The 26,578-nt window shown below is 42.3% G+C and overlaps 1 protein-coding gene across 2 annotated transcripts in view; it reads right to left on the bottom strand.

Annotated features, from left to right (window-relative positions):
* The window catches only part of kirrel3b (kirre like nephrin family adhesion molecule 3b), a 158,169-nt gene that overhangs the window by 55,483 nt on the left and 76,108 nt on the right, over positions 1–26,578 (bottom strand). For both annotated transcript variants that reach the window (XM_069668467.1, XM_069668468.1), the window contains exons 2-3: positions 7,579–7,728; positions 2,557–2,706 (exon numbers count right to left, since the gene is read on the bottom strand). In XM_069668467.1, coding sequence (XP_069524568.1) covers positions 2,557–2,706; positions 7,579–7,728 — 300 coding nt within the window. The remainder of the gene's footprint in view (positions 1–2,556; positions 2,707–7,578; positions 7,729–26,578) is intronic.

The raw sequence follows: 26,578 nt of genomic DNA, 5'->3' as shown, positions 1-26,578 counted from the left end.
ATTCTCCTTTGGCATCGGAGGGTGAGCCTGCGAGCCATGCAAACACTCGGATGGGTTAAGTTCATGCGTTTTCTTCTCACAGCTTTTTGATGAAGGAATTTCATTATTGTATGTTCATTTCCAAAATGATTTCTGTTGGATTGTTAGCTTAAATGAACTTGGGAAAACAGAGGCTTTTCACTTTTTTTTTGGCACATGTTCTTGTAAATGTGCAGGTCAGGGTGGTGCCTCTGTCTGTGTTTCAAAGGAAGTATTTGGCTGTCAAGGACAAGCTCAACAAATCATAAAGAAGAAAAGCCTAAAACACACAATACAGTATCTTTTCTTCTGCAGTGATAAAGGTTTCTCTCCATGTGACAGTAAATATTTATGTTAAGTTGCTTCCAAGCCCATCAAAGTCAAGAGGAGAGAAGTTTCTCTGATATGGCACATGGAGGAGTTGGAGCTCATATTGAGTTATGAAAGATGGAGGGCTTGAGTTGTAGATTTATTCTGCTGTCAGCTCAGAAAAGTGAGGCTTCGTGTGTGTGCACTGGTGGGTGTGGGTGTGTTTTTGTGTAAGCGAATTGTGTATATGCCTATGAATTTGTGTGCGCGCGCATAGGTGTGTGGGGTCGTAGCTGTCTTCCAAGTCAATAGACACACTCTGTCACCACTGGCAAGTAATTGACAGCTTGGAGTTTGCAGTGACACAGGCCTTGCATATATTTCCTCCATTACCTTGTGTGTGTGTCAGCCTGGAGTTCTCCCTGGCAGTGCGTTCAGGAGTCAGCTAGCTCGGCAGGGGATTAAACAAACACCTTCTACTCAGGCTTATGGTGAAGAATGATAAACTCTCTCACCCTCAATCAGCCAAATAGGAAATAAAGGCTTCCCCTTTTCCCATTGCTGATTTGCACTCTCTGCCGCTGTGCTTAGCTTGCAGTCCAAAGTCGAGCATTTGCAAATAATTTGTTTCTTTGTTTTAAATACTCCGAGTAGTCAATGTAGGAAATGCTAAAGCGAGAAAACACAGCATCAGGGGGATTGAAAGAAGAAAAGACTTATTTGTAGTGGCTTTGCGTGGCTGTTGTTCCTACATGGGGCTGTTTTCAATTGAATTGCCAGTTTCATACACACGGAAACTCTCAAGGATACAAGGAAAGCTAGATACATTTCCATTAAATATTTTATTGGTGGTATTCTTCAAACCTAAAACATCCTCAACTGAATCTAGTTTAACGTCCAAATTGAAAAAACCCATTGCGAATGACCTTGCCACCGTACATTGCAAGGATAAACATCTTGAATTGTCAGTGAGTCTTCTTTCGCTCCCTGACACTGGCAGTTTTCGTGAAAAGGCACTATATCACAGCCGCAGATGCAGAGAAAGACAAGTAGAGGAACAGTACAGACAGTATCTGAAAGGGAAAGTGCAGTCGCAACCGTTCTCTGTAGAAATATCCATAATTATTCACTCATATCCATTTGCAGGGGTCTTGGCAGCCGGAGAAACGCTACGCCGCCATTTGTCTTCCCCTCTCTTTTTTCCTCCTGCTGCCTTCTCCCCTACAAATCGTTAGTTTCACTTTTCATTAGACTGGATCAATAAGGCGGATCAGTCGCTCGTGGCGAGGATACTGCGTGGCAGACACCCCTCTTTCTCTCTAGACTCTTTTTTTCTTCTCATTCCTTCTCCCTTGTTCTCTTCTCTTCTGTCATTGACTTCAGCTATCTTTCAAGAAATCCTCCAGCGAAAGGGAGCTTGTGCGAGGCGGCGAGAGAGTGTGAGGGGCCAGAGAAAGAGACGTGAGCCAGCGATTGCACTAGTGCTACTATAAGGCAGAAATGGCAACGCTGAATGATAACCCAATGGAGTTTAATTAAGACGCAGTAACCTCTCAAGCTTACAGTAATAATGGAAGTGGAGGCTGCATGCAGAGGCTGGAAATTAAAGTGGAAATGTGAGGGTCTGCAAAGGCTTGGTCATATTAACACTGTATGCCAAATGGGAAACATCAGCATTGATTTATCTCCTTCTGACACTTTAAATAGAAAATATATCTTTTGTTCTCAGGATTTACAGCCAATATTTTAGCATGTTTTGAGTAAGACTGCATGTAAATGTCGAGTGTGTGCCTATTTATATTTTGTGTGTAAATGGACACGAAGCGTATTCTCTTATAGCTTCGAAGCACCACTTTTCAAAGTGTCCATTCAGCTCTGGGAGTACTTCTGTCCAGTGCTCAGGCTCAAGGGTGTAGATTTGTTTGGAGTATTTTGGATGGTGCATATGAGCTTATTGTCATGCTCTCCTCCAGAACATCTGGACGTGTCAGTATTGAAGCAAACAAAAACAAAACAGTTCTAATGCTGCGGTTACTCTGCTGAAAGATCAGACATCGCACATTTAGCCGTGAGAACAAAAGCATGAAAAACTGATGAGTGTGAAAAGCAAGTGACGCCAAATGCAGCTTCTCCACGAGCTGCTTTGCACCTCAGTGACTGGAGGTGGTTGGCGCAAACAGTGGTGTTGTTTGGGATGTGAATGTGTGTGTGTGTTTAATTCAGACTCACCCAGCACAGTGAGTCGGGCGGGGCGGGACCTCATGGCGGCCTGGACGGCCTGGCACTCAAACACAGCGTCATCCATCAGCTCGACGCGCTGGATCCGCAAATGATGCTCTCCTGAACCGTGGTCGCCAATCACTGTGTAACGAGGATAGCCTGCAGCGCAAACACATTTGTGCATTTTAATCACCTTCAAAATACTGCTCATTTGCCAAAAGCAAGAAGATAAATTTGTCATTTTAAAGCTTAGCGTAGCAGAAACAACAAAGCAAAAGACCCAAAGTTAAATATATAAAAACAAGGCTATACGATAACATTTATCTTACTCTAGAAACACAGAATGAATGTGACAATGCTGAAATACATGAGCATTTTTACTGTAATTGAGCTGCATAACCAGATAATTAAAATAGTTCTCGATTGTTTGTTTGTTAATTTACTCACAATGTATTTTCATTCAATGTCTTAGTATGAGTAGTATAATAAATGTTTTTATAGGACTCCTGGCAATGTTAATGAGCTGCTGCAAGGGTTGCTGCATTCAAGACAATGTTTTACTGCAACCGCAAACAGAAGCAGCTACAGTCTGACTTGTTTCAGCATTGCTGTGTGAAATGATTTATAGTTTAATAATGCAAGAAAGCAGAGCAATATCAAGAGACCAGGGCATTTTACACAAGTCAAGCAAGATTTTCAACATATCCCCTTAACCATTATCAAAATATGCATCGAGAGTGTGTTGTAGAGTGCATCTCTCCACTGGGGCAAATAAGCAGAAAGAAGAATGGGTAGTTTTATGGAGTATTTCTCACGCTTTTGCAATTGCTCGTCTCTGAAGATCCCTTTCCCTTTTCTCTCACTCCATCTTTCTAATTATTGTGTATACAGTATGTGGAATGAAATGAGAAAGCCTTTGTAAAAAAAAAAAGCACTCCAGAAACTGTTCAGATTTGCAGCTAAGACTTGCTTTTTTTCCTCCAGTGGTAAGTAATTGATCAGTGATAAAAACAAGTGGATAGGATTGGAGAACTTTAAAGCAGAACAAGGGCAGACTTTTAACAAACACTCACTCTCTGCTGGTGCTCTGTAAAAGAAAACTTCACACTTCGCACTCACACACTTGTCATTTCCTTTCCAAAAAGTCCATCAGTACAGAACCATCCAAGTGTTGGGCCTCTGCCAACAAATGTTGGGGAGTAAAATATTGATTTCTCAGTAACAGGAAGCCAATGACTCATGTTCACTTCAGAGCTCCCCAAACACGTTGGCCTTTCACTTTAAAGCTTTTACAGGCTGGTTATATGTTTTAGCGCCAAAAAGGAACATAACAGACTGGGCAGCCTTATAACAGCTTTTACGTTCTTGAATTTGTCTGGTGCGAAAACCCATCATATGCTCTAAGTCCAATTACTGGCTGTTGCTTCATTGAATCCAGTTGCCTTTAATAGAGCATGAAGTGGGCCTCATTTTATGCTGGTGGGGTGAGTTACAGCCGATTAAGCCATCCTCCTACGTGTAGCCTTTAATCTTAAGGGTCTGTACAGTGGGAGGACGGATTGGACAAAAGAACGCCTAAACATAAACATTACAGCAGGGGAGCAGATAAAGAGAGGAAGGCAAAATAAGCGGACGTAAAAAAAAAAAAAAAATGCTAACACTGAAGCTGCACCAGCAGATGTTTTGTGGGAAAACTAGTCACAGGTGAGAAATGTCTCATTTCTTTGAATTTTACATAACAGCGTGGTAAATTTCACTAAGACAGGTTGTAAATGCAACAGGGTTGATAGAGACCTGATTTGAAACTAAAAGCGTCCATTAATAACTTTACTAACCATCAACTGAAAAGGAGCTTTCTGCGTTTCCATCCTGACTAAAATAGAGGACACGCTGTAATGTGCACAAGGTCACCCAGAGAAACCATTTTGCTTCAATTTTATGTTCATTGATGAGATTCAAAGCAATAATGCCATCGCGGATCACAAGGGTAATGATCATTGCACATTTTGAAAGATGTGACCTTGGGTTGACTCCAGTTCACCTACGGTAATGCTTTTTTTTTTACCTACCCATGAAGCAGAATTGTCCTTCTAATTCACTCTTGTTTTTGCTCGTCTTAATTGTGGCAAGGTAAAAAGCTACGTCAATGTATGTTACACAAACAGATGATCTGGCCAATTACCTCATCTGTGCCCCTGGCCAACCAAGAATAATTCTGCTGTGCGTGGATGTGGCTCTCTTCCAGTTTCATCTGTGTGCATTAGCTGGGTCCAGAAGTCATTTGCATTTTGTGTCGGACAGTAAATGATAAGAATGTTATAATCTGATATTCAAATAGCGGAAGTAAACTGTAATCTGTTTTTGTCACCTCATAAACACCCTGATGCATTTCATCAATTTGTCTACAATAATAATGGTGCATATGAAGACTGATCACCTCTGCACATGATGTGTACCGATACAGGGCCATTGATCTTAGGCCTCAGCAGATTTCAAAGACACAATGTGTTACCCAAAGCAAACAATGTAAAATAGGCCCATTAAGGAGTAATGAATCCATCAGGAGGAAATGGATTTGTCTTGAGGCTGGATCAATGCTGTACGTGCATGTGTGTGTGCATATGAGTGTACAGACACTTCAGGCGTGGCTTAGTGATTTATAGCATTCACCTAACACATGTTTCACACGGTGTAACCACAAGGGGATAGAAACAGGTTAGCTGCGTCTGGGAACAGGTGACCGGTGTTCAATTTGCTCTCATGAGAGGCAAGTGCCACACGCTTGCCGCCGACGGTCTGCTAATTGTTGTCCTCTCTGCATCTCTTCTCAAGAGCTTGTTCGCCTGCATCTTAAGTGCACAGCATAATGTATACAAACACTTCTCTCCCCATCTTTACTGTGTGCACGCCAGGAGAACTCACTTATAACTGCTTTGTCTGTTATAATTATCATCATGCATAGCAGATACGTTCCCTGTCATGCATATTCATGACATTGATTGGTATGTTCCGAGCGCTTGTGGGGCTACTTTACTTTTCTTTAATTAGAGTGGAAAAGCATGACACAAAAGGGAATGAATAGGAAATTCAGAGACAGATAGGAATCATTGGCTTTTGTGCTGTGATTTCTGGCGCTGAATGGTGAAAGAGTTCTCTCGGTTTAATCACTGCTCCCGTGAATGGAAACAGGTCCCAGGCGGAGCACAACGTTGCCGACGCAGCTTCTTTCTATGAATAGCCAAGCAGACCTATATTATTGAAATGCTCCGTGCAACATTCGATTCGTCGCACTTTTTATGTATACAGCTGCCACTTTCCTTTCATTGTGTACATCTTGCAGTGGATGTAGCATCACTCTTTTTACTGGTGCATGTATTGCTTGCTTATGTAGGCAGGGGTGATAAAAAGGACAGCTGTGCAGCGCTTTATTTTGAAAAAGTGTCATCTGTCTCAATTGAAGGCACTCAGCCCCTGTCTGTATCATACCATTGAGTCTACCTATCTTCTCCAGGCATGCAGCTATTCCTCCTCACACCAAACCCTGTGAATTTTTTAACAGTTTACGAGAGCAAGATCGCTCCAACTCGGCCGGACTGTTCTGCAAATTTAGAAGAAGAGGCCGGTTGTTGAGCTAGGCCAAGGTCAGGAATAGTGCATGTTGTTTTCATGTTTTCAGCTCCATTCCTTCTTCTTCCTTTGGCCATTTTTGAAATAAGATTACATCTTGATTGTCTGGTCTTGTTAAATCAATAAAAAAAGAGGAGAATAAAACAAACTCTACATCTCTGCTCCCTTCTGACCCTAAATAAAAGCGTGCACTCTGTCTCTAATTCCATCTCTAGCAATCATAAGTACTCTCCTTGTCTGCCTCATCTTCCTCCAAAAGAGACTCAGAGGCTGCAGGACCATTGTTTACTGCTACCCTGCAGCCTCCCCTGGGCCTGATAAGAACCTGAGGAGGGAATAGCACGGCTTTGCTAGGGCTCTGTCAGCCGCTGAGGTTTAATTACAGACCACATCGGCGACAGGGAAGGCCTCTAAGAGCCTTTGCTAAAGGTCAGAGGGTAGAAGACCCCCAATCTCAAGTGAAATGCATATTTAATCATCCCTTTTCGAAGGAGACCTTTGTGTTTTCAGAATGGCTGCAGTTGAATATTTTGCCACTGCGTCTTGAATTGGAATTATTTCGATTTTCTTAGTGGTCACACAGAGGTTGGTGTGCGAGGCGAGTTAGAAAGCTTCAAAATGAAGGCTGCGCCCTTATGGAGTAATGCATCCCGCTGTGTATTGAGTGCTGTGTACAGATTCAAATGGATCCCTGCTTTGGAAGAATTTAATGATCATTTCAGTAAATGACGCAGGCTTACTACTTTTATGGGGGGCTTTTATGGATTTTCTCATTCAGAAGCTCAGTGCTTCAAAAGGTTGTAAATGTTTATTTAGAGGAGTGATGTGTTTCCTTGAAATTCATCAAGGTCATGAATATACATAAAGCCTTGATTGGTTGAACAACAGGCTACTAAATGGCAGTGCAGTAGCCACTTTTTCTCCAAATTAAACAATTAAGGCAATTATACATGAGGTGCAGTGTAATTAGAGGATGCCAGCTACTCTTCAAAAAGCCATTTAGCAGCCTGAAGCACCAGAGAAAGACCAGTGCAACTATTGATTTCACATTTCATTTGGATTTTTGTGCTTCCCTGCCAAACACAAAGTAAAAAAAATGCATCTAACACAGAGACATAAATGCATTTTTGATTCTGTTCGGCCATGTTGAGTGTTATAACTATTGATGTTTCATGTACCACTTCTAATGTAATGCTTCTCTCATGATGAGACATGTCTTTTATCTGTCTGCGGAGTGATACATTTCCTAGCGAGGGTAGTATGTTGACATGTGAGGGCTTTAGATGACAAAAAGGGGCCATTTGAATATGACAGTTAAATTAGAAAGTGTAATTAATAGGGGCATTTGAGGGTGATGGAGAAATGCAGGATGACAAGCTCAAGGGGATAAAAGCTGTTACTTACCAGAGAGGTCTCTGCCCACTCCCAGCGCCAGGCCATCTTTGATCCACAGGACCACGCCGTGGTATCCGGGGATGGTGCATGGTAGCGTCACAGGCTGGCCTGCCACCACCACCAGGTCCTGTGGCTGCTGGGAAAACATGGCCACGGCTCCTATGGGACACAAGAAGAGGGGGAAGTTTAGATCTGACGTATATTGATTTGTACATGATGGAACTATAATCACAAAAACATGGAATAGAAAACGTAGTGAAAGGATGTGATTTGGCAAACTCCATGTCTCAAGTGCTGAATGAAGGGAAATTGAATGGAAGTGCACCACACGCCCATTTCCACCAATTTCACTCAAACTCCCTGTCAAAGTCATGTTAAAAGCACCCTAAAGGGTGATATACAAATGTGGCACATTCTTTTGCTATTCATGATACAGAGACAAGATACTGTACACACATCAGACGTGTCAGTGCAGCACCAGGACTGAAGCGCGGGCTAAGAGACAGCCGTCACCGCTCGCCTTGGTTCATTTATGAAGGATGTCACCGTACAGATGGGCTGGGCTCGAACACACCACGGCAGATAACACGATCTTGTCTGCCAACACTGCTCTAGTGGCATACATTAACTCCAGCTCACACCCATGTATTCCAACTGTGCAACTGCTATTAGCTGCACTCCTCTCCCGCGTGTTCAGGCGGAAAGTGGTGTGCAGTGAACTCCATTAGAGGCAGAGGGTGTGTTAATGGGGAGGGGCACGGTGGCAGTGGAGAGGAGGGTTAGTGTTGTGGATCAGAGTGGAGGGTACAGAGTGGTACTGATGTGTAGTTAGAAACCCTGGCAGGCTGCCTATCAACTAAAGCCTGCACACACACATATACACAGTAGCGTGCATTCATACAGAGAGTGGAGCACGAATTGCAGCAAAGGTTTAGAAGTGTCACCTTCCCTTTCGCACTTTACTGAGACAGTTTTGTTCACAGCTGGTTCTTATTTTCAAACTTTAAAAGTTCACTTGCTTGGATAAGAATAGCTTCCTTCTTCTTGAACAACATAAAATCCTGTTTTCCTCTAGATGTGTTGAAGTTGCATTTACTCCTATTATGCTGAAATGGGCTCACACACATTTTTTATTTTTTTTTTTAAACTTAATGATATGCAAATAAAAAGCTGACAGATGAATCACATGTAGATAATTACAATAATAAGCAGAGCAAAGACAGCAAAGAACAAGGACGCATGTTTTCATCTTCCAACATCTTTGTATAAAATCATCTACTGCAGTTATTTGTACGCTCAGTTTTATATTCAAAGGAAATTAGTTACCCCGTTGCAGACAAGGAAATTGATTAGCTTTGTTGAACAATTTCCAGCCACATCAGAGAAAAGATTGTTGTCATACACGCAACGGATTTTAATTGAGTTGGAAAATGCCATTAGAATCCCCACAAGTCATTTTTCAGCAGTCTTGGACTGAATTCTACGTGATGGATAGCTTGTTAAAGATGTAAGCAGAAGTTTTCCTATTGATTCATGCAGTCTCTCTCCTGTGTCAGATGGGCCTACGCACCTATTAAACAAACCAAAACACATAATCCTCTACACTGTGTCATCTAAGCATTCATCTAATACCACAGCAACATCCGGAAAAACATATATAAGGGATAAGGGATCACTGAGTCTCAACAGCTTCTCCAGGCGCTTTGTATATGTGGATGTATATTATAGGGAATGCTCGCTAGGTGAGTCTTTATCTCACCAAATGTATTGCCCTTCAAAACCTAGACAGCTTTGTTCAGCCCTGACTGTGCTCCCACGTGAGGAGCTTATCTCGGCTGTTCAGAAGCATGCTAACATATAGACAGCTACTCAACAGATCTCTTGGCATGTTCCAGAAAAAAAACACTGTAAACGGCGGGGAATCTTGTATCGGCACAGTCGTGACTGATTTTATCAAACAGTTCAGCTTGTGCTGTAATTGATTTAACATTGGAGGGATCGCTGCGTGTGTAGCACACATGCCCGCATACTTCCTACAGAGAAAGGCTACCTGTCGTGCTGTTCACCAGGCAGTGCAACATGTTATCAGTTCACTTTCAGCATTAAATTAGGTAAAAAAAAAAAGTTCATAGCTTTTTTTTTGCACTTTAATATTGTCACCGGTGGCAGATTTGAGTTATTTCAGGAGGAATAAATGCTAATTTGGTTTCACACGTACCTCTGAAACTGTTACGAACAAACATTTGACTTCTTGAACAGCCCCCCTCCGAAAAACATCAATTAACTGTACTTAACTGTATCACACAGCTCTCCCACAGAATTGAGCTTTGTTGAAGTGCAATACTGAATGACTCAAACATCCCTTTGAAAAGACCGAAGGAGAAGAACCAGGCATGCTTCAAGTAGCCAGGCTGCAACATAGCACTCAAACAGAGCATGTGTGACACAAAAAAAGGAGAGAAATTAACTACAGCAAGAATTCAGAAAAAGCTCACTTTAACTGTGTGTGAAGAACACTTTGTTAAACGCTCATAACCTCTTCATTATACCAAGAAAATATTCTTTACGCACATTTTCCGAAACATTTGTCCTCTTCTGTTCTGCCATTCCAAGACTGATGTCACAGGAGGGCTATTTAAATACACCGGCGCTAGACAGAATCAAAGACTCCAGCTTGTACTTGTCCCTTGGACACTTAAAAAGTGACCTCCCTCATTCAATTTGAAGCCTGGCTGAGTCTTGCAACAAATGTGTCTTCATGGGGACAGAGCAGCGCAGAAACGAGGTGATGTGTTTGAGATGGCTGGGGCTTACATCAAGGTGGCTCCACTCATTCATCCATCCCCTCTGCACCCAATAAATCTCAGTCACATCTGCCAAATTTATCCTTCACTGGGCATCACAGCGTTGGCAGAGCACGTGACCCTCCCTAATCTACCTCTTCTTTATTCTGTGCCAGGCATGACACGCAACAGAGTGAAGCCAACCCCTGTCCCCTCACTTATTCATGACAAATATTTTCCTAACTAACATGCCCAATTAAGAATTAAGCACCTTCCTTTTCGACTTTATCACTGACAGTAATGTGATGGGAGGGCAGTGACTGTGTTCAGGTGTCCGACGAGCCGGAGATCCACTTTAATAAAGCTTTATTAAGCATCCTAATGGGGGTTGCTTGTGCGCTTGGTTAAAGAAGAAAAAAATAAATAAAATGAAAAACTGTCTAGACATTCCAATTTGCTTTGAGAAAAACAGGCCTTGACATCAGGGGTTAGGTTCTGTAAATGTGTGGGCACAAAGCGCAGGAACAGACACCTTTTGTCTGTCGCTAGAGACAACACACAGCCACATGGGTTTTATCACTCAGCAACAGCCAAACCTTTACTATGAATAGAACTTCAAAAAAAGTGTTAACCACTTAGTTTGTTTTAGGATATTGTCTAGGAAGAGACAGTTATATCGATACATATTTACTTCAGCCCTTAAGACTAGCTAAATCAAGCATTGTGTTCCTTTCACAAGAGCTTCTGCAGCTGCTTTCCCTTAAAGACACTGCAGATTATGACAATGAAATATAATGTTTTACAATAAAAGTCTGCGTGTTTGATGGTAAAAGGAGTGTTTTCTTCTCTTTTGGCATTAAATCAGTTTATAGAGAAAGATGGCATTTGAATAATGGCTATTGAACAACTGCAGGTTGCATCTACAAGGATTAGATGAGATTCCTCACACGGCGTATCACAAAGAGCACATTTCTCAGCAGGAGGTTATGTTGCACGTTTCCTTAACAGACACGTCTGCCTGTGCAGACTTTACATGGCAATCTTTCAGCAACGCTCAGGTTATCACAGGGAAAATAAAGGATTTGCTTAAAGCTTGTCTGTAATTATCCACATTGAAAGATGCAGAATGTTTTATACATTTCTATATCTATTTTCCACTTCTGTTGGGTAAGTATTGGCAGTGGCAAATCCCCTTAATCCTTACTGGATATGTTTATGTGCATCAAATCAGAGAATTATGCATGCTGGTTTTGATTGATTTCCGTGTATTTAGAAAAAAAAATAGGGCAGAGATTTCTGGTAGGGACTGCCCACTTGTTTCAAATGGTGGAAAAATGCAGGTAATAAAAGACCAAGCACAGACAGAGCCATATTCATAATGTGCACTGGCACTTTGCATCGCCTAATGTTGTCATTTCACTTCAAATAATTTGTTTACCATTGGACGGCTGCTGCATTTCCACACACTCCAGCTCTATTTTCCCCTCAGTGCTAACTGCCCCCAATTTCATCGCTCTTTGCCAATCAGGCCTCGAAATTACCGTTACGGACACACATCCAGCCCACTTCAGAGAAATAATCAGCATGCTGTCTGTGCGGCATGTGGCCACACAGCACCAAAGCTTAGCCCAGGATCATTATCAAAAACTATTACCCCTCTGGCCTGGGCATTTTATACCAGCAATTTAGAAGCGCAGGAGGGGTTTCAGAATAACGAGGAGTGGGTGAGTTAGTTATATGTATTGTGGTTTGGAAACCAAAGACTACTGTTTCTTTTTCTATGACATTGCTGCTGGTACTTTTCAGTGGTGTATAAGTGGAGGTATTAGAGAGAGACACAGGTGGGGGGAACTGAGGGGGAGAGGCTTATTTTTATCTTCTACTTATCCACTGGTAGCGTTGCCATAGGTGGCAGCTGCCAGGCTAAGGTGTGAATTTAGAGACTAAATGAAGTTATTCTTTTAGATCCTGTTGCGATGACCACCTGGACGTTAGTCACCTAAAAATATATATTTCAGCCACTGTGCAGGGGAGTCTACAGGTCTATTTGGTCACAAAGAGATCCAGAAAAGAACATTTCACAAACACATGACTGGACCTTTCCGAGACTATAAATTATTACGTCACGTTTGTCTTCAATTCTGGTTTGTAGTTAAATATAAACACAAATCCCCTGCAGTATCTAACTAAATGTTCTCATTCTTCGATAGAAAAATGCAACAAGCACCCTCCCCATCTTTTCTCCAGACCTCCTACTCATCCGAGACAACGACGCACATTCTTATCCTTCGTCACTGGACACTTAGTCATAAGCCGACAACTCCATTTTGCCTTCTCTCATTCTCACCATGGGCCTAATGGCCATGATTTGTGCACTATAATTATGTGCAGCATAATCACTAAGTTGACACTGTCAGTGCAGCATGCTGTTGCGAGATCATCAATCTATTTAGAGGACGAAAACCACAAAAGACTGATTTTCTATCTTGCCTGTGGTTATAATTTGGTGATAAATTCATTCGGTAAAACGTTGAAAAAAGAAAAAAAAAAAACATTTTGACAAATTTGAAAAAGGAAGCGAGAGCAATTTCAGAGGTGTTAAAGAAACATTACCACAAATGTGTGACAAAAAGTTGGCAGGAAAACAACTCATTACAAGGCGCTGCGCTGGAAAGTCATGCTTCACTCAACTGCGGTTTAGAATATAATTTATTCACAATATAAATTTAGAAGCAATGGGTCACTACACAAGCCGCCCAATAATTCTGATTAGCTGTGATTGATTTAGCGCTTGTACAGGTTTAACACGGCAATAACAGGCTCATTCCCCTGATATTTGGCACTTTGACCTTATTAAAACCACAACCTGCCATATTTCTAACATCATTTGTTCAGTATACAATAAAAGAGATGCATGACACATTGAGCTAAATCACTACATACGCACACGTGTACATGGTACGTGTCGCAGCACGCCTGACTCCGCAGATGAAAGTGACTGAACATGAATTTATTAGCTCAACTTGCGAAAATAAATCTGTGAAAACGCCATGAAAGTTACAGCATGCAGTCACAAAGAAAGCGGATCTACATCTCCAGTCATCGCGAAGAAGATGGTTCTAATTCAACACCTTTTTATAAGCGCAAGTCTTTCTGCCTTGTTTATTTCAGAGGAGCGGAAATTACATGAGACCACAAACAAGCGTCTACCTTTAGAGAGAGGAGGAACAGCAGCAATGAAAGGCCTCAAACATCTGCCATAGTGTTTAATGTACTGCTCTTGGAAGTGCAAGGCATTTTTTTCCTGTCAGATTCTGGAATTTGACATTTTCAAAGCTGCTTTCACCAAGGTTACAATACAAGTTGTAATATGGAATGGTGCCCTATTTCTCAGAGCAGCTAGACTTTTGTTACATAGGCTACTTCATTAATACAAAAAATGTAATCCCTCAGATGCTGCTGGCAATGTAACAACAATAGTTACTAATAATGAATATTTCATGAGGCACTATCAGGCCCATTAGACGGGGCATGTATTACTATCAATCTGTCTCCCTCATCAGAATGTTCAAATCCTTTTTTCCTGCCTGTCCACTTGTAAAACAAACACTGTGTGCAGACTGATAATTCGCCAAGCCTATCTTTGCTGTGATGGCTGCCATTATGAGTAAAATTTGTCTGTGGGAATGCAAATTCATGAAGCAGGGAAGATAAACATCAATGCTGCCGGAAGACGTTGTATTTATGCCCTCTCTCAGACTGTGCATTAGTGGAGCATGACAGTTGCCAAGGCATAATCAAGACAGATCGCCTCCGATGATGACTTCTAAAAATTACAAATGGCAACAGCGGGAAGGCCTCGCAGGCACTCGCTTTATCATCAGCTACACGGCCGGAAGAAGTGCGATTTTATGGACATAAGAAAGTGAAGTATCAGGGGCCACAAACGCCTTATCATATCTCCCTAGGCTGCATCTTTTCTGGCAGTTCGCATACAGCCGGATCCAAAGGTCATTGATGCATTGTGAGCCGCGGAATGGATTTTTAGCCACCTCCAAAATCCAAAGCAGTAAACATCTCCTCTGATGAATAAAAGGATAGAGTGCTTTAATGAAGTGTAAAGGTCTTCCATGTTGCTAACGACTGACAAGTCCAAGAAGTGTGATATCAAACCATACACACAACGTCGCCTACTTACTGTATGTCTGTGAGAGCTTTGTTCTGCAACGCAAGACCTAGTCTGACCACTGATTGTAATTACTGTTATAAAGCAGCAACTCCTGTGGGTTGGTTTCCAAGGTAACTCCAGTTCAAAGAGAACCGTTCAAATATTCTAGTTAGCATAAATGCAACTGAACACCACATAACCCTGCTCCCCTGGCTGGTATTGATTAAAAAAGTGTGGGGAAATGGAGCGAGTCGCTTTGCAAACCGGACTACTTTTTAAGCGTACACTTTTGCATAATGGGAAGCAGGGACATAAAAGAGATGCAAATGAGTGAGAGAGAGACGGAGACGAGAAGTAGTTTGGGAGTTCAGATGGGGCCTGATTGAATGGGAAGGGTCCCTTCTGTTTCTCTTCTTCATCATTACATCTTTTCTTTGTCAACTTTCACCACTTCATCGCCTCCTGCCTCTTCAGTGCTCTCTGTCACTGAAGTATTTGTTTGAATGCTTGTTTTCAGAGCTGAAGGCCAGCTTTGCCATTGTCTCTTTGTTGACACGTAAACACTTGAGTGTTAACCGAGTGTGTGGATGTCAAGACGCTTGATGATTTGCAAAGGGAATATGTTCGTGCAGGGGAGGGACCTTGAAGGGTGTTCAAAGTGAGCTTACATTGGGATTGATCATGTTCATTACGGAATGATGAGCATTTGAAACAGACTCAGGTGGTTGATTTGATGGATGCGGTGTAGAGAGGGGCCTTAGTCCAATAGGGCATATCATATATTTTGGAGGAGAGCCCCATTTTTCTATTACAAATATGTCACAGGCACAGAAAGCTACATTAAGCCGCCTTTTGTCCAGCCATAACTCACATTTTGCCAGGTTGACAAGATAAAAGTCTACCTTGACTTTCAAGAGGATTTTTTGTGTCTTTGAGTGAGATTAAATCAAGAGATAGATCAAAGCCCTCTGAAAATAAAGCCAAATAGGATGTGTCTGTGTGTCAGGAAGATTAAGTAAAGGTGTCCAAAACACGTAAAGGAACTAATAAGTCAAAAGAGATGCTAACAAGTCTTCTTGCTTTGGTCCTATTTTTTTTTTTTTACCATGGAGTATATCAGACCAATATTCCTGTTAACACATTCTCACTTTCTACCAGTATTTCCACCGCTTTCATCGAAATGAATATAAAGTACTTTTAATGTTGTGTTTATCATATTTAGCCAACATTTCAACCACTTGCACCAATACGGTATCGGGCGGCATCGGAGCATTACGAGTACTCATACTCATAAAACTACGGCGATACAACCGCACCTGATACCATTTAGCCTGACGTTAGTTTAGCAGGTAGGCGGGGAAGGAGCACTGTCACTTTTCAGAAAAAGGCTTAGTCCTCACAGACCACACTAACATATACACTCACGGCCAAACTGAAGCTAACAGAGTGTAACATAAACAATAAGGCAAACTAACTCACATAGTGATGGACGCACACACGATAAAAAGAGTCCCTCAGCGATCACTGGTGTCTCTGTAGCAGGTGCAGTAAACATGTCCGGGCATGTCTCACTCACTGCCGTGTTTCGGGGTGATGCGCTGTGTAGTGCTGCGTTCAGGTGCGCTCAGAAATGGGAGTGCTCATCACGTGACCTTTTTTACACTAAATGTGGTATGTTGTGTTAAACTGAAATTGAAAGTAAAATGTGTGGCAGTGTCATGTTGGTTTATTAAGTAAAACAAAGTTGAGTGTTAAAATGTCAGCAGTTGTATCATTCTGTTGATTTACTTTGTTACAGTCAGAAAGTGAGGAACATGTGATGAAAATGAAAGATGCTTTTAAAGTCATTATGAGAACTGTGATAATAAGTACTCATATCGGTGCTTTGTAGCGGCAAGTACCCAAATGTATTTTTCCCTGAAAAACAGTGGTATCGGTGCATCCCTACTTTCTTTTCGAGTGTATCTGAGGAAGATGCTGACGCCGAATCACCCACATTTCTGAAGTCAGTGTAGATTGCTCTGCTTATACAAATTATTCCAGTAGACAACCCATGAAAAGGTGAACTGTGGGGCAAGATGCTCTATAAATAAGCCACCCTCTCCGAAATAGTTTGTCCAAGACGAGGTTTTCACAGTGCACCAGATACGGCACTTTGAGTTTGTTTGCTGTTTTCAGCTTCCAACTGAAATGCATGACGTCTCCGTCAAGGCTTTTTCTCGCAAAGCTATTTTTCTCCCTCACTCTATTGAACACAAGATGTGGAACACAGGCAGCAACATTTTGTCATTTATGAGGAAATATCCAGCTACACAAGACGGCGTGTTAAGTCTGCATCGTCGCTGGCAGGATGAAAAAACCATCAACATGAGAGATGTGTGGAGAAATATAGACTCAGTGAGTTAACTTTGACTGATTCGCATGTTTAAAGTAAAAAGGAAGAGATAGATTGACAGACAGAGGTGGAAGAAAACGTAAAGCGATTATATTTATAATGGAAATTCCTGTGTGAGATGGCTCAGTTCAGCACACTTCCTGTTTCAGAGTGAGAGAATAAGAGACCTTCTGCAACCCTTTCTCAAGCGACGCAATTATTAATGCTCTACATATTCTAAGTTGGGATGGATTTATAATCATCATCATCTGTGACCATAATAAGAACACTTCCAGGATGTCATAATGATAGCAAGTCACAGTGCTCTTCGGTAAGGAAACAGTATATTTTCCACAAACATTACAGCTCCGACTTCGAAACACTTTTCTAACAGAAGTGTAGACAAAACCAAAACACCCCCAACTCTTCAAGAATAACTTACATAACCGCTGTTTCTTTTTCTGAAGTATTTCATTTATTATATAGTGAAGTTTAACAGTCACCAAGCAGACATTGAAATGATCTTCCGGCCTCATTAAAAGAGATGCTCTCACTAAGCTTTCTCTGACTCGTAAAATCCCCATTTGACATCCTCCAGACAGTGGAGACATTCATTTTCCTCTCATCTTCTTCAACCATTTGCTTCCCTTGGAAACAGCCGCGTCTCATTCTTCTTCACTGGCTGCTGTGACATTGAAAGAGACCCCTAATCAAAACATTTGTCTTTCTTTCAGCCTGCGCTCAGACCGGTGAATGAGAGCTGACACCAGAGGGAGATGTATTTGTCCCAATCAGGGCCTCATCTCCGTGTCACCACCGGCCGAGTGTTTTATCTCGACAGGGCACTGATGAATCCGCCACTTAGCCTTGATTTGGAGGAGCCGCCCGCCACCGCCAAAGTGCCAGGTTAAATCACAGCGTCAGCGGCTCAGCCTTGGCCATTACAGGCAATGCAGGCATTCAGCCTTTACCATAAATGCTCATAAATGTTGCAATAACAATCCCTGCCTTCTCTTTTATCAAATGAACTGTAAGTACAATTCTTTATTTCTTTCCTTGCACACAAAAAGTACTTGTGTGAGAGTCATGTTAATGTTAATCACAGTCTTAGCTTGTCTCATCTCTTCATTAATTAATTTGGCAGATGTAGCATTACAAAAGGGTAAATGTGGAGTTCAGGGATGTCTGCTGTTATCTCCAGACAGGGAAAGAAGTCAAAACATTTCTTAAGTGGCATTCAGACATCGTCCTGCTACCTCACTTATTCACACGCAGAACAAATCCCTTATTTAAAAGCTCTTTTGCATTTGTAATGTGTGCTACCTAATTGAAAATAGAATTAAATAATGTCACGAAAGCCACCACATCAAACAAGACAGCCAACTGCGATAGTTAACAACAGGAGAGAAGCCTACTCATCCTTTGAGTACTTATCAAAGGGAAGTATTTTAAAGGAAGGACTCAGAGGTTGGACCTTGGAAGCCATATTATCTCCACATTCCGTGTTTTAATTACAAAACAACTCTATAGACAGTGTCAAATCTCAAGTTGGATTTTCTGATAGGCCACTGCCAATACCTTCAAACTACAACAGGGCCTTAAAGACGTCCTCCATTGTTCTGTAAGAGAGTATTTAATTCAACCCGTGTCTGGTAAGCAGGTTGTAAGTTGTCAGCAGCTCTTCACATAAACGCAGGTGACGAGGATGATGAGTGTATTTAACCAAATGCATCAAAATGTCCAACGCTGCGAGCGCTATCTGCTGCATTAGGGAAAAGGGCTTTTTGGAAAAGTGGAGAAAGCCTTTGTGTGTGAGTGTGTGTGTCTGTGTGTAAAGAGAGAGAGAGAGATGAGAGGCAGGCTCTTGCTAGCTACAGTACCTGTCAGAAGGAGTGGAATGTTGTTACAAGACAAGCAAAGGAGGCTTTATCAAGGTGTGCAGGATACCACTGACATGAGATAAGAGGCCCGAGTCAGAACTACATTATGCCACACCTTCACTAAGAGGACTCTGACAAGACAAGAGTAAAGAGATCCATTTCAGGAGGGAGCCACCATAATACTTGACTGCAGAAAGCCATTACCTTTCAAGTATACACTCTACCTTTAAGTGCATATAAGGCAATAAGCAGACACTCTATCCTGTAATTTCATTTGGATTCCGAAAGCCTTTCTTTGAAATCCGCCTTTAAATGGACAAAAACATTATTTCCAGAAAGCTGACGGCAACGTCTTTTAAGTGGCGAATAAAGGTGAAAAGCCTTTGTGTGTTTGGATTGGGAATTCAGTTTTTATAAGAGGTGTGGTTTACAGTTAGAATCCAGGCATAAAGAATGTCTGCAAAGTCTGTACATCATGAATGGCACCTGAGTCAGGAGCTCAACATCGTGTCCTCGGCGTCCTCTACCAGTCTATGTGATTCTTCAGCAATGCATCACCGAGCCCCGAACAGGACCACAAAACATCTCCCCTTGGACGTGCTTTCACACTATCCCCTCGTACATAACATCCTTTCCATGGAAATATCTCAATCAAAGCTTCATTTGCATTTCAAAGTAGCACTTTACAGCCATGGAGAGGACATAAAATCACACCTGCCTTCAAATAAATAAATGGGAATTCGAAACGGTGTAAAAATGATATAAACGCTAGGGCTGGCAGAAAACTAAGCTTGTCGTATTTTATGTCATTTACAGTACATTAGCAAATGCCATAAAAGTGCACAGCTGTGCGCGATGCAGTAGTCGTTGGATTTAGGGGACTTAAGGCAGTAATATAAATGGGAGGGTAATGATAGAAAAAAGGTTTGCCAGAAAGTCGGCGGGCAAAAAGCCTAAAATCTAATTGAAAATGCTCCCTTTTACTTTATTCATTTTCTCTTTGGAATAATATTCTAAACACGCTCGCTTTTTATAAAGAGCTGTTTATCAAACCACTTTGCTCAAACGGAAATAAATATGCACCACTCAAGAGAAGGCTTTTTATTTAAGAATCCCCTTCACCTTACTCAGACATTTCCATGAAATGGTCCGACTCTAACAGATGCAATAAATCTTCGTCTTCCGCAAATAAAAAGGAACAATCTCAATCCATAAACCAAAACACAGTATATTTTGTAAGGCGGCAAAGACTTCACTCCCAAACCCCTTTCTATTACAGAAGTTCATCTAAGTAACCGAACTTTACTTGATGGGCGACTCTCACGGCCAGCCTGACCGGCCATCGTCGGGGAATCAGTGAGTGAAAACCAGGAACCGTGGTCTTCAGTGGATCACAGGAGTGGTTTGATGCTGAGGCTCAGGTAGCTCTCATCTCAGGTTACTGTCTCTCAGTGCCCCTGGCCTCCCCCGGGGCACTTCGCCACATCCAACTCAGCATCTTGGTTACTAGACTGTGAAGCCTTAAGAAAGCCTTTTTTTCCCAACACTCCTCCTCTTCTTTTTCTTTACACACCTCTTGAACTTTCTTTCGCCGACAGCATTGCCTGGGGCCATAATTCAGCTCCAGATAGGGGGAAGAGCTTTGAACCCCCACACTCCTCCCATAGCTACCCATAAACCCCCATCCAACATTGCCTCTTCCTTTTATTCTTTCCCATTTTTCTAAATTGATACCAGCTTTGCTTTTGCCAACTTTCATTTTAGGACCAGGTAAAATGCTCTGAAAAAACCTCTTGTTTTATAAAATGACATACAAAAACATCAACAAGGTGTCCTCACTAACACCAGCTATGCCTCCTACACACTTTCAACTCCACCGGGTGTTTTTTTGACTAATGACTCTGACAAGGTTTTACAACAGGGTGCTCCAACCACCGAGTGTTTACCGACAAGGCTGAGCTGGAGAGTTGAGGTCAGACATTATAAGGCCACTATTTTTAAAACCTTTAATAGTTCACTAACAGACTCCCACCGGCTCAGCAAGCGATGAAGTGTGTGACAGACTAGTTCCTTTCACACTTTGTATCTCATTAACGTTACAGGGGGAAAGTAAGGTTACCCACAATGCCTCTAATTTACTGCGCTGCTCTTAAAATCAGAGCATGCCAAAGAGTGCGGATAGCAAGAATGAGAGACCACAATGAGTTGTTAGAGTGGAAACATCCTTGACTGCCTTTGCCTTATAAAGAGCTCATTGGGAATATAGACCCTTACAGCCAGAATGCCATGCATGAAAAGCAGCAATAAAAACTGTAGTGTAGAGTTCTCTCAAGAGACCAGATATACCTCATTATATCAAACGATCTACCATTTGAACCTGCTCCTAATCCAAGGTTAGTCCCCGCCACCCCTCCACTTAGTGAGTGTGGCTGTCGGGTTTGCGGAGGCATATCTTAAAGCGCTCTAAGTGGTGATGACACGGGTTCTAAACCAATTTAAGGCCCTCTCATCAAGAAGCATTCATGGTCCTCTGCAGCATTTTTTCTGGGCACTTACAAGCTCTTCTGCAATTGCTTTTTGCCTGGTCACTGAACCGCCTCCGTGACTCCAGCACTCGTGGAGTTAACCTTGTCTGTTCCCTTTGGCTGCCATTGGCTAGGTTGTCAAAGCCTTTGTCCCACTGCTGGGCTGCATGCCAGTGGAAACTCTCTCACACAGTAACACACGAGCGTACGAACACGCTCAGGCATACACACAAGCATACACTCATATAAATATGGACGTGCCCGCATACAGAAATGGAGTGCCCCATTGTAGACATTAATGGAGATAATGTTGCACTATTGAAGGTCAGGTCATGGGAGATTAGAGTGGCTGCCCCGCACTGACAGTCTGACCTTTAGTAAGGTAGTCCTCACAGTGTGCCTTTTCTCTGCTGCCTTGCATCGCTGGAACAGTCCAGGGGAATCAGGTCTAAGAGTGCAATCATTTAAAATATAAGCTCATAGGCTTTAAAAAGTCAGGAACATTCAATACAAGAATCTCCACCCTGCTATTTTTTCGATAATGAGATTGTACCACCATGGGAAGAGGGACTTCGTGGAGGTTCGGAATTATAGGCAGACAACTTTAACCTACAAATATACCTGAAAAGGAGCACAGTTACCTTTCCTGGGCGTTAAAAATGGACAGCATGTGAAGTTAGGTCTGATAGTACATCTCAGTAAGTGAGAGATGTTCCAATCAGTTGGAGAGAGCAGGACTGGCGCTGTGACGTGATGCCCTTTGGGATGATAAACCATTACATTCTGTTATGCTATGGCAGGCAGTGCTCGTGTTTGTGTCTAGACAAGAGTTTGTTTGTGTCAGTGCTACCCTTCAGGTGTGAATGAAGAAGAGAGGAGCTTTAGACTACCAGGTAGTTTTAGACCCACAGGATGACAACTCTCTCCTGCACCAGGTTGCAGACGGGCAATTAACATGTCACAACCTGAAGCTTCTGTCCTAAGCTTCCTCTGGCTCTCTCTGACACCCTGCGTCTCAATTTCCGTCTTTGTGTCTCTCTATCTATAGTCCAACCTTTTAATAGCTTTTTCCAACTGCTGTCATGTGCAGCCCACATATGACTGAATAGCCACAGCTAATTCTGTAGAGTCTGACAGCAGTTGTCATAAATGTTCTTCAACGAAAGGACGGACACTTGGTCAACCCCACACACATACTCGGTGTATTATCTTACTTTTAGTGGTGCATTCAATTCAAAGCATCATACTCCAAGCTACAGGTTAGTGGTTGCTCACATTATGCGGTTTATATTTAGCTTCAAGCATTATACAGGTTGCTACTGAATGGCAAATTGCGTCTGCCAATGCCCGGGTAAATAGCAAAAAGAATTTCTAAACCAAAGGCTGAGTGTTTGCCTGATAGGAACATTCTTGAGTGCTGTACATAAGTGACGGAAATGAGCAGTGCGCATTAACATATATCCCTTATAGTGAGACCATTATCACCACTTTGTACTTTTATACCTACATTTAACCTTGGGTGAAATAGCGCTGAATGTGAATAATAGGTGGCAGGTCCTAACCTGTGTTCCTGTGTAACCATGTGTTAAAAATACCTTCAAATACATTGCAAGGATGGAGCAGTATGCATAACGCCTCTCCATTAACTCGAAGGTGTGAATTTTTATGAATAATTATTGCTGGGATCCCTGCATGTCTGAGGTAATGAAGTCGCCGTGCGGAGAGCGGGCGGGGAGAGGAACGAGAGGGATGGGATATGCCAGAATAATGGGGGCCGAGGCCACTGGAAACAGCTTTGAGGAGAGGGTGATAACTTTGGAAAAGACACTTTCTATGATTCGTAAAAAGAGCATTATTTATAGAAGTCAACCTCAGCTGAGTTCCACTTCAAGTGAAAATAACTCTGGAAAACATGTGTGCCCATGAGGATCCATCCTCTTGACTTTCCAGGCATATGCTAATGTGGCTAATCTAAGTAACTCAAAAAAGGGGGAATAACCTCATGTATGAAAACAAGATTCTTTTTGGGCCTCCTCAACATGATTTCATCTACAGCGGTTTGAATGGTTCTCCTAAGGATGTTACCATGTTCCCAGTGATAAGCCTGTTGCAATGCTAGTCATTGATCACTATTAATCCAACAATCTATGCCATCTTTGGGGAACATGCACAAAAAAAACACACAAGCAGATTTCCAAGATGCTTTACCAGGGAAGACAGAAATAAACCTCAACAGGAACAAACACTGATAACAGTTGAGTGCCCATGCAAATCATATGCGCATGGAGTCCACACAGGCTAACATTGCAGCCATTGTTGCTTGAAGCCAGTAGTTTTGAGAATAACCTCAATCTAATGGTGGTATGATTCAATCTCCAATAAATAGAGCACAAAGCTTGCATATGAACAGAAAGAGCAGATCTGAGGTTTTCAAATGTGAGCCCTGCTCAACAAGGACAGATACTGTGCTTCTGCTTAGCTAATGGCTGTTTGTATTCAGTCTCACAGTTGGCTCTGGGAGATAGAAATGATTTATTTGCATTTTTCATCTGTATGGGACACTATCAAACACTGATGTTGATATCCCTCTGGAAATGTTGATCGAATAGCCTTCTTACCCACAGTATATCTGCCAGCTGCCTCATCTGTGGGCAGCATGGATCAAAATTGGGTCTGACACGATGTACCTTTTCATCGAGAGGCTTTGGAGTCGCATAGGTATATATTATGTCCTCTCCTTCTTTCTCCCTTCTGCCTGTCTGTATTCACCCTCTGTCTCTCTTTCTTCACCCCAAAGCATATCATTTCTCATCTGGAGAAATGTTCCCCCTCTCTCTTGCCATCATGGGCGAAGCATATTTCAGTGATCTCCAGGATCAAGGGGTTTTGAATAAAAAGACTCCATATCATCCAGTGACCCTGGCTTCACGCTGCAAGGCTCCTAATGAGCCCTCAGCAAATGGGCTGATTTTTTTCTTGTCTGTGCCAATTGAGCTGTGACCCGGCTAAGGCCTCGCAAATCAAAGACATCTTGAGTCTACTCATTATTTACTTGTGACAGCTAGCAGGGAAAACATGATTAAAGCCAGCCAAATGAAATAGCGGGGAGACGAGAGGAAACAGCGCCGTCGAGATATGCGGACTGATTTTATCAAATATTTGCTTTACACTTCAACACATATGAAGGTCACTGCTGCCAATTCACATGAAAAAAGAAGAAACAGAGGCTGTTTGTCACACTGTTTTATGTTTACTGAAGATGTGCCCATACAGCAGCCAAACATTCTTCTAGATATCCTTGCGAGTAATTATGCCATCATGCTGTAGGTGCGTGGAAATGATTTGTCAGCCGAGACTGTGGGATCATCAATCACATGTGCGCATGTCCAAAACCTTTAATGTCTCAAAGAGTCACTTTGTCTAGATGTCACCACACTGTGTCACATTGCTAAAGAACATTTGGAAGGTCAGCTCGCTCGACAACGCTTCTCATATTCATAGTGTTCAGTAAAGTCATTGCCTTCATCCAAAGGTTGAGTACATGAGTCACAGACAAGACATGTTACGAATCATAAACTTGCAAACAAGATTTTCAGCCTGCTGATTTACAAAGTTATTTCTAAGCGACGGCAGCAAAGACAATTAGAAAATGTGAAGCCTAATGTTTCTCCAATCAATGATATTTTCCATTAAGAACTCCCTGATGAGCAAAAAAAAATCGGAAACATGTGCTGGTTCAGTGCTTATCTGCTGCCAGAAGAAAGAGGCTGACAGTAGATTTTGCGTTATCAAAGCTCTGTTGCTCGAGCATATGTTGGCTCAGACTAACATACATGCCAGACACAATTTAGCCATTAGAGGAAGCTTTTAGATGTCAAGGCAACACGTCCTAGAGGAGGAGATGGAACAGGCCTTTAGGGAACTCGGAGCGAGAGAGAGAGGCTGAATCTAGCGTGTCCCCACCAATGTGGAGAGGGCTTAATTAGGGCCCAGCGTTTCATTAAGACTGCCATTAAAGTCGGCTTCGTTTAGTACAACAGTAGCATGCCACAGTGGGACACTTGAGCCATCACACACACTTGCACATGCATGCAACCATGGCAGTGTTCAGCCAGTGGACCCGAACAATATGCAGTGGGGCAAATTCTTTCAGTATAATTAATAGGAAGTCTCCCATCCCCCATCCCTGCGGGTGGAGAATACATATTGTATCCTCCACCCGCTTTCCTTACACTCGCAGGGACCATCCGTCATTTTGCCTTAATGTGTTTAGTTGCACCACACAAGGACGAGGGATTTTGAATGAAATCATAAAAGACACTTAGATTGCCATTACATGGAAGAAGGGATCCCATATATCACACCCCAGTGTGTGTTCATTTCCAGGAAATGACTTGGGCCGTATGCTGTAATAAATGGATGATCTCTCCCTCCATCTCTTTGTTTCCACCTCATAACCACATAAAATATAGGGAGATGGTACCAGGCAGTAATGTTGGTAACATTATTGTGTTAGTGATTGGGATGCATTTCATACAGAAAATATTCATTCTGTATTGCTGTGCTTCCCTAATCATAAACAAAACACATTGTGTCCCATTTCAGAAATTCATAATCCTCACTAAATGCAAGGGGAAAATGGTGTACAATGTTATTCTGCTTAGTGTCAGTTTAAGCCGAGCCATTGACTCGCTTTCCGCCAGCCTGCTTTCCATTCTTTCCAGTCAACTGATCTCTAAACCGTTTGTTAGCCTCTGCATGCAGGGACTGCACAAGCCATCCCATGAAGGAATTGGAGAGATGTGAAGACAGCGAAAAAAAAAGGAGGGGAAAAAAGTGAGTGAGAGAGAGATAAACTCATCTCTGATCTTAAGTGACAATTTGACTTGGCATTTTGCCAGGAGAACGCCATACTGATGAAAGAGTGCATAAATAAAGGATGCAGAGAAGATGTCAGCCCGCTGCAGGAGAGTGGAAGAGACAGAGAGGGAGAGAGACGGGAGGAGAGACAGAGAGGAAGAGTGAACCATTTGGACACTTCTGGCTAGATTCCCTTGCCCATTACAGAGTCTGGATCTGACTTCACATGCCATTAGAGGCAGTGTAAATCAGCAATTAGGTGCACAAATGAAGAAATGTCAGCTATTACCTGGAGCACAACAGGCCGACAGACCTCGCCACGGAGCATTCCAGCACAGCCCGGATCCCTCTTCTTACAGCCAGCCAACTACCCACACACAAGCGTACACACTCGCAGTATATTCAACATGCACACACAC

This window comes from Semicossyphus pulcher, unplaced genomic scaffold, assembly GCF_022749685.1.
Source record: "Semicossyphus pulcher isolate SPU_LCO1_2020_fin unplaced genomic scaffold, fSemPul1.0.p SCAF_19, whole genome shotgun sequence".
Classification (NCBI taxonomy): domain Eukaryota; kingdom Metazoa; phylum Chordata; class Actinopteri; order Labriformes; family Labridae; genus Semicossyphus; species Semicossyphus pulcher.
The sequence above is the reverse complement of the archived record's forward strand: the minus strand, read 5'-3'. Positions and strand labels throughout refer to the sequence as shown.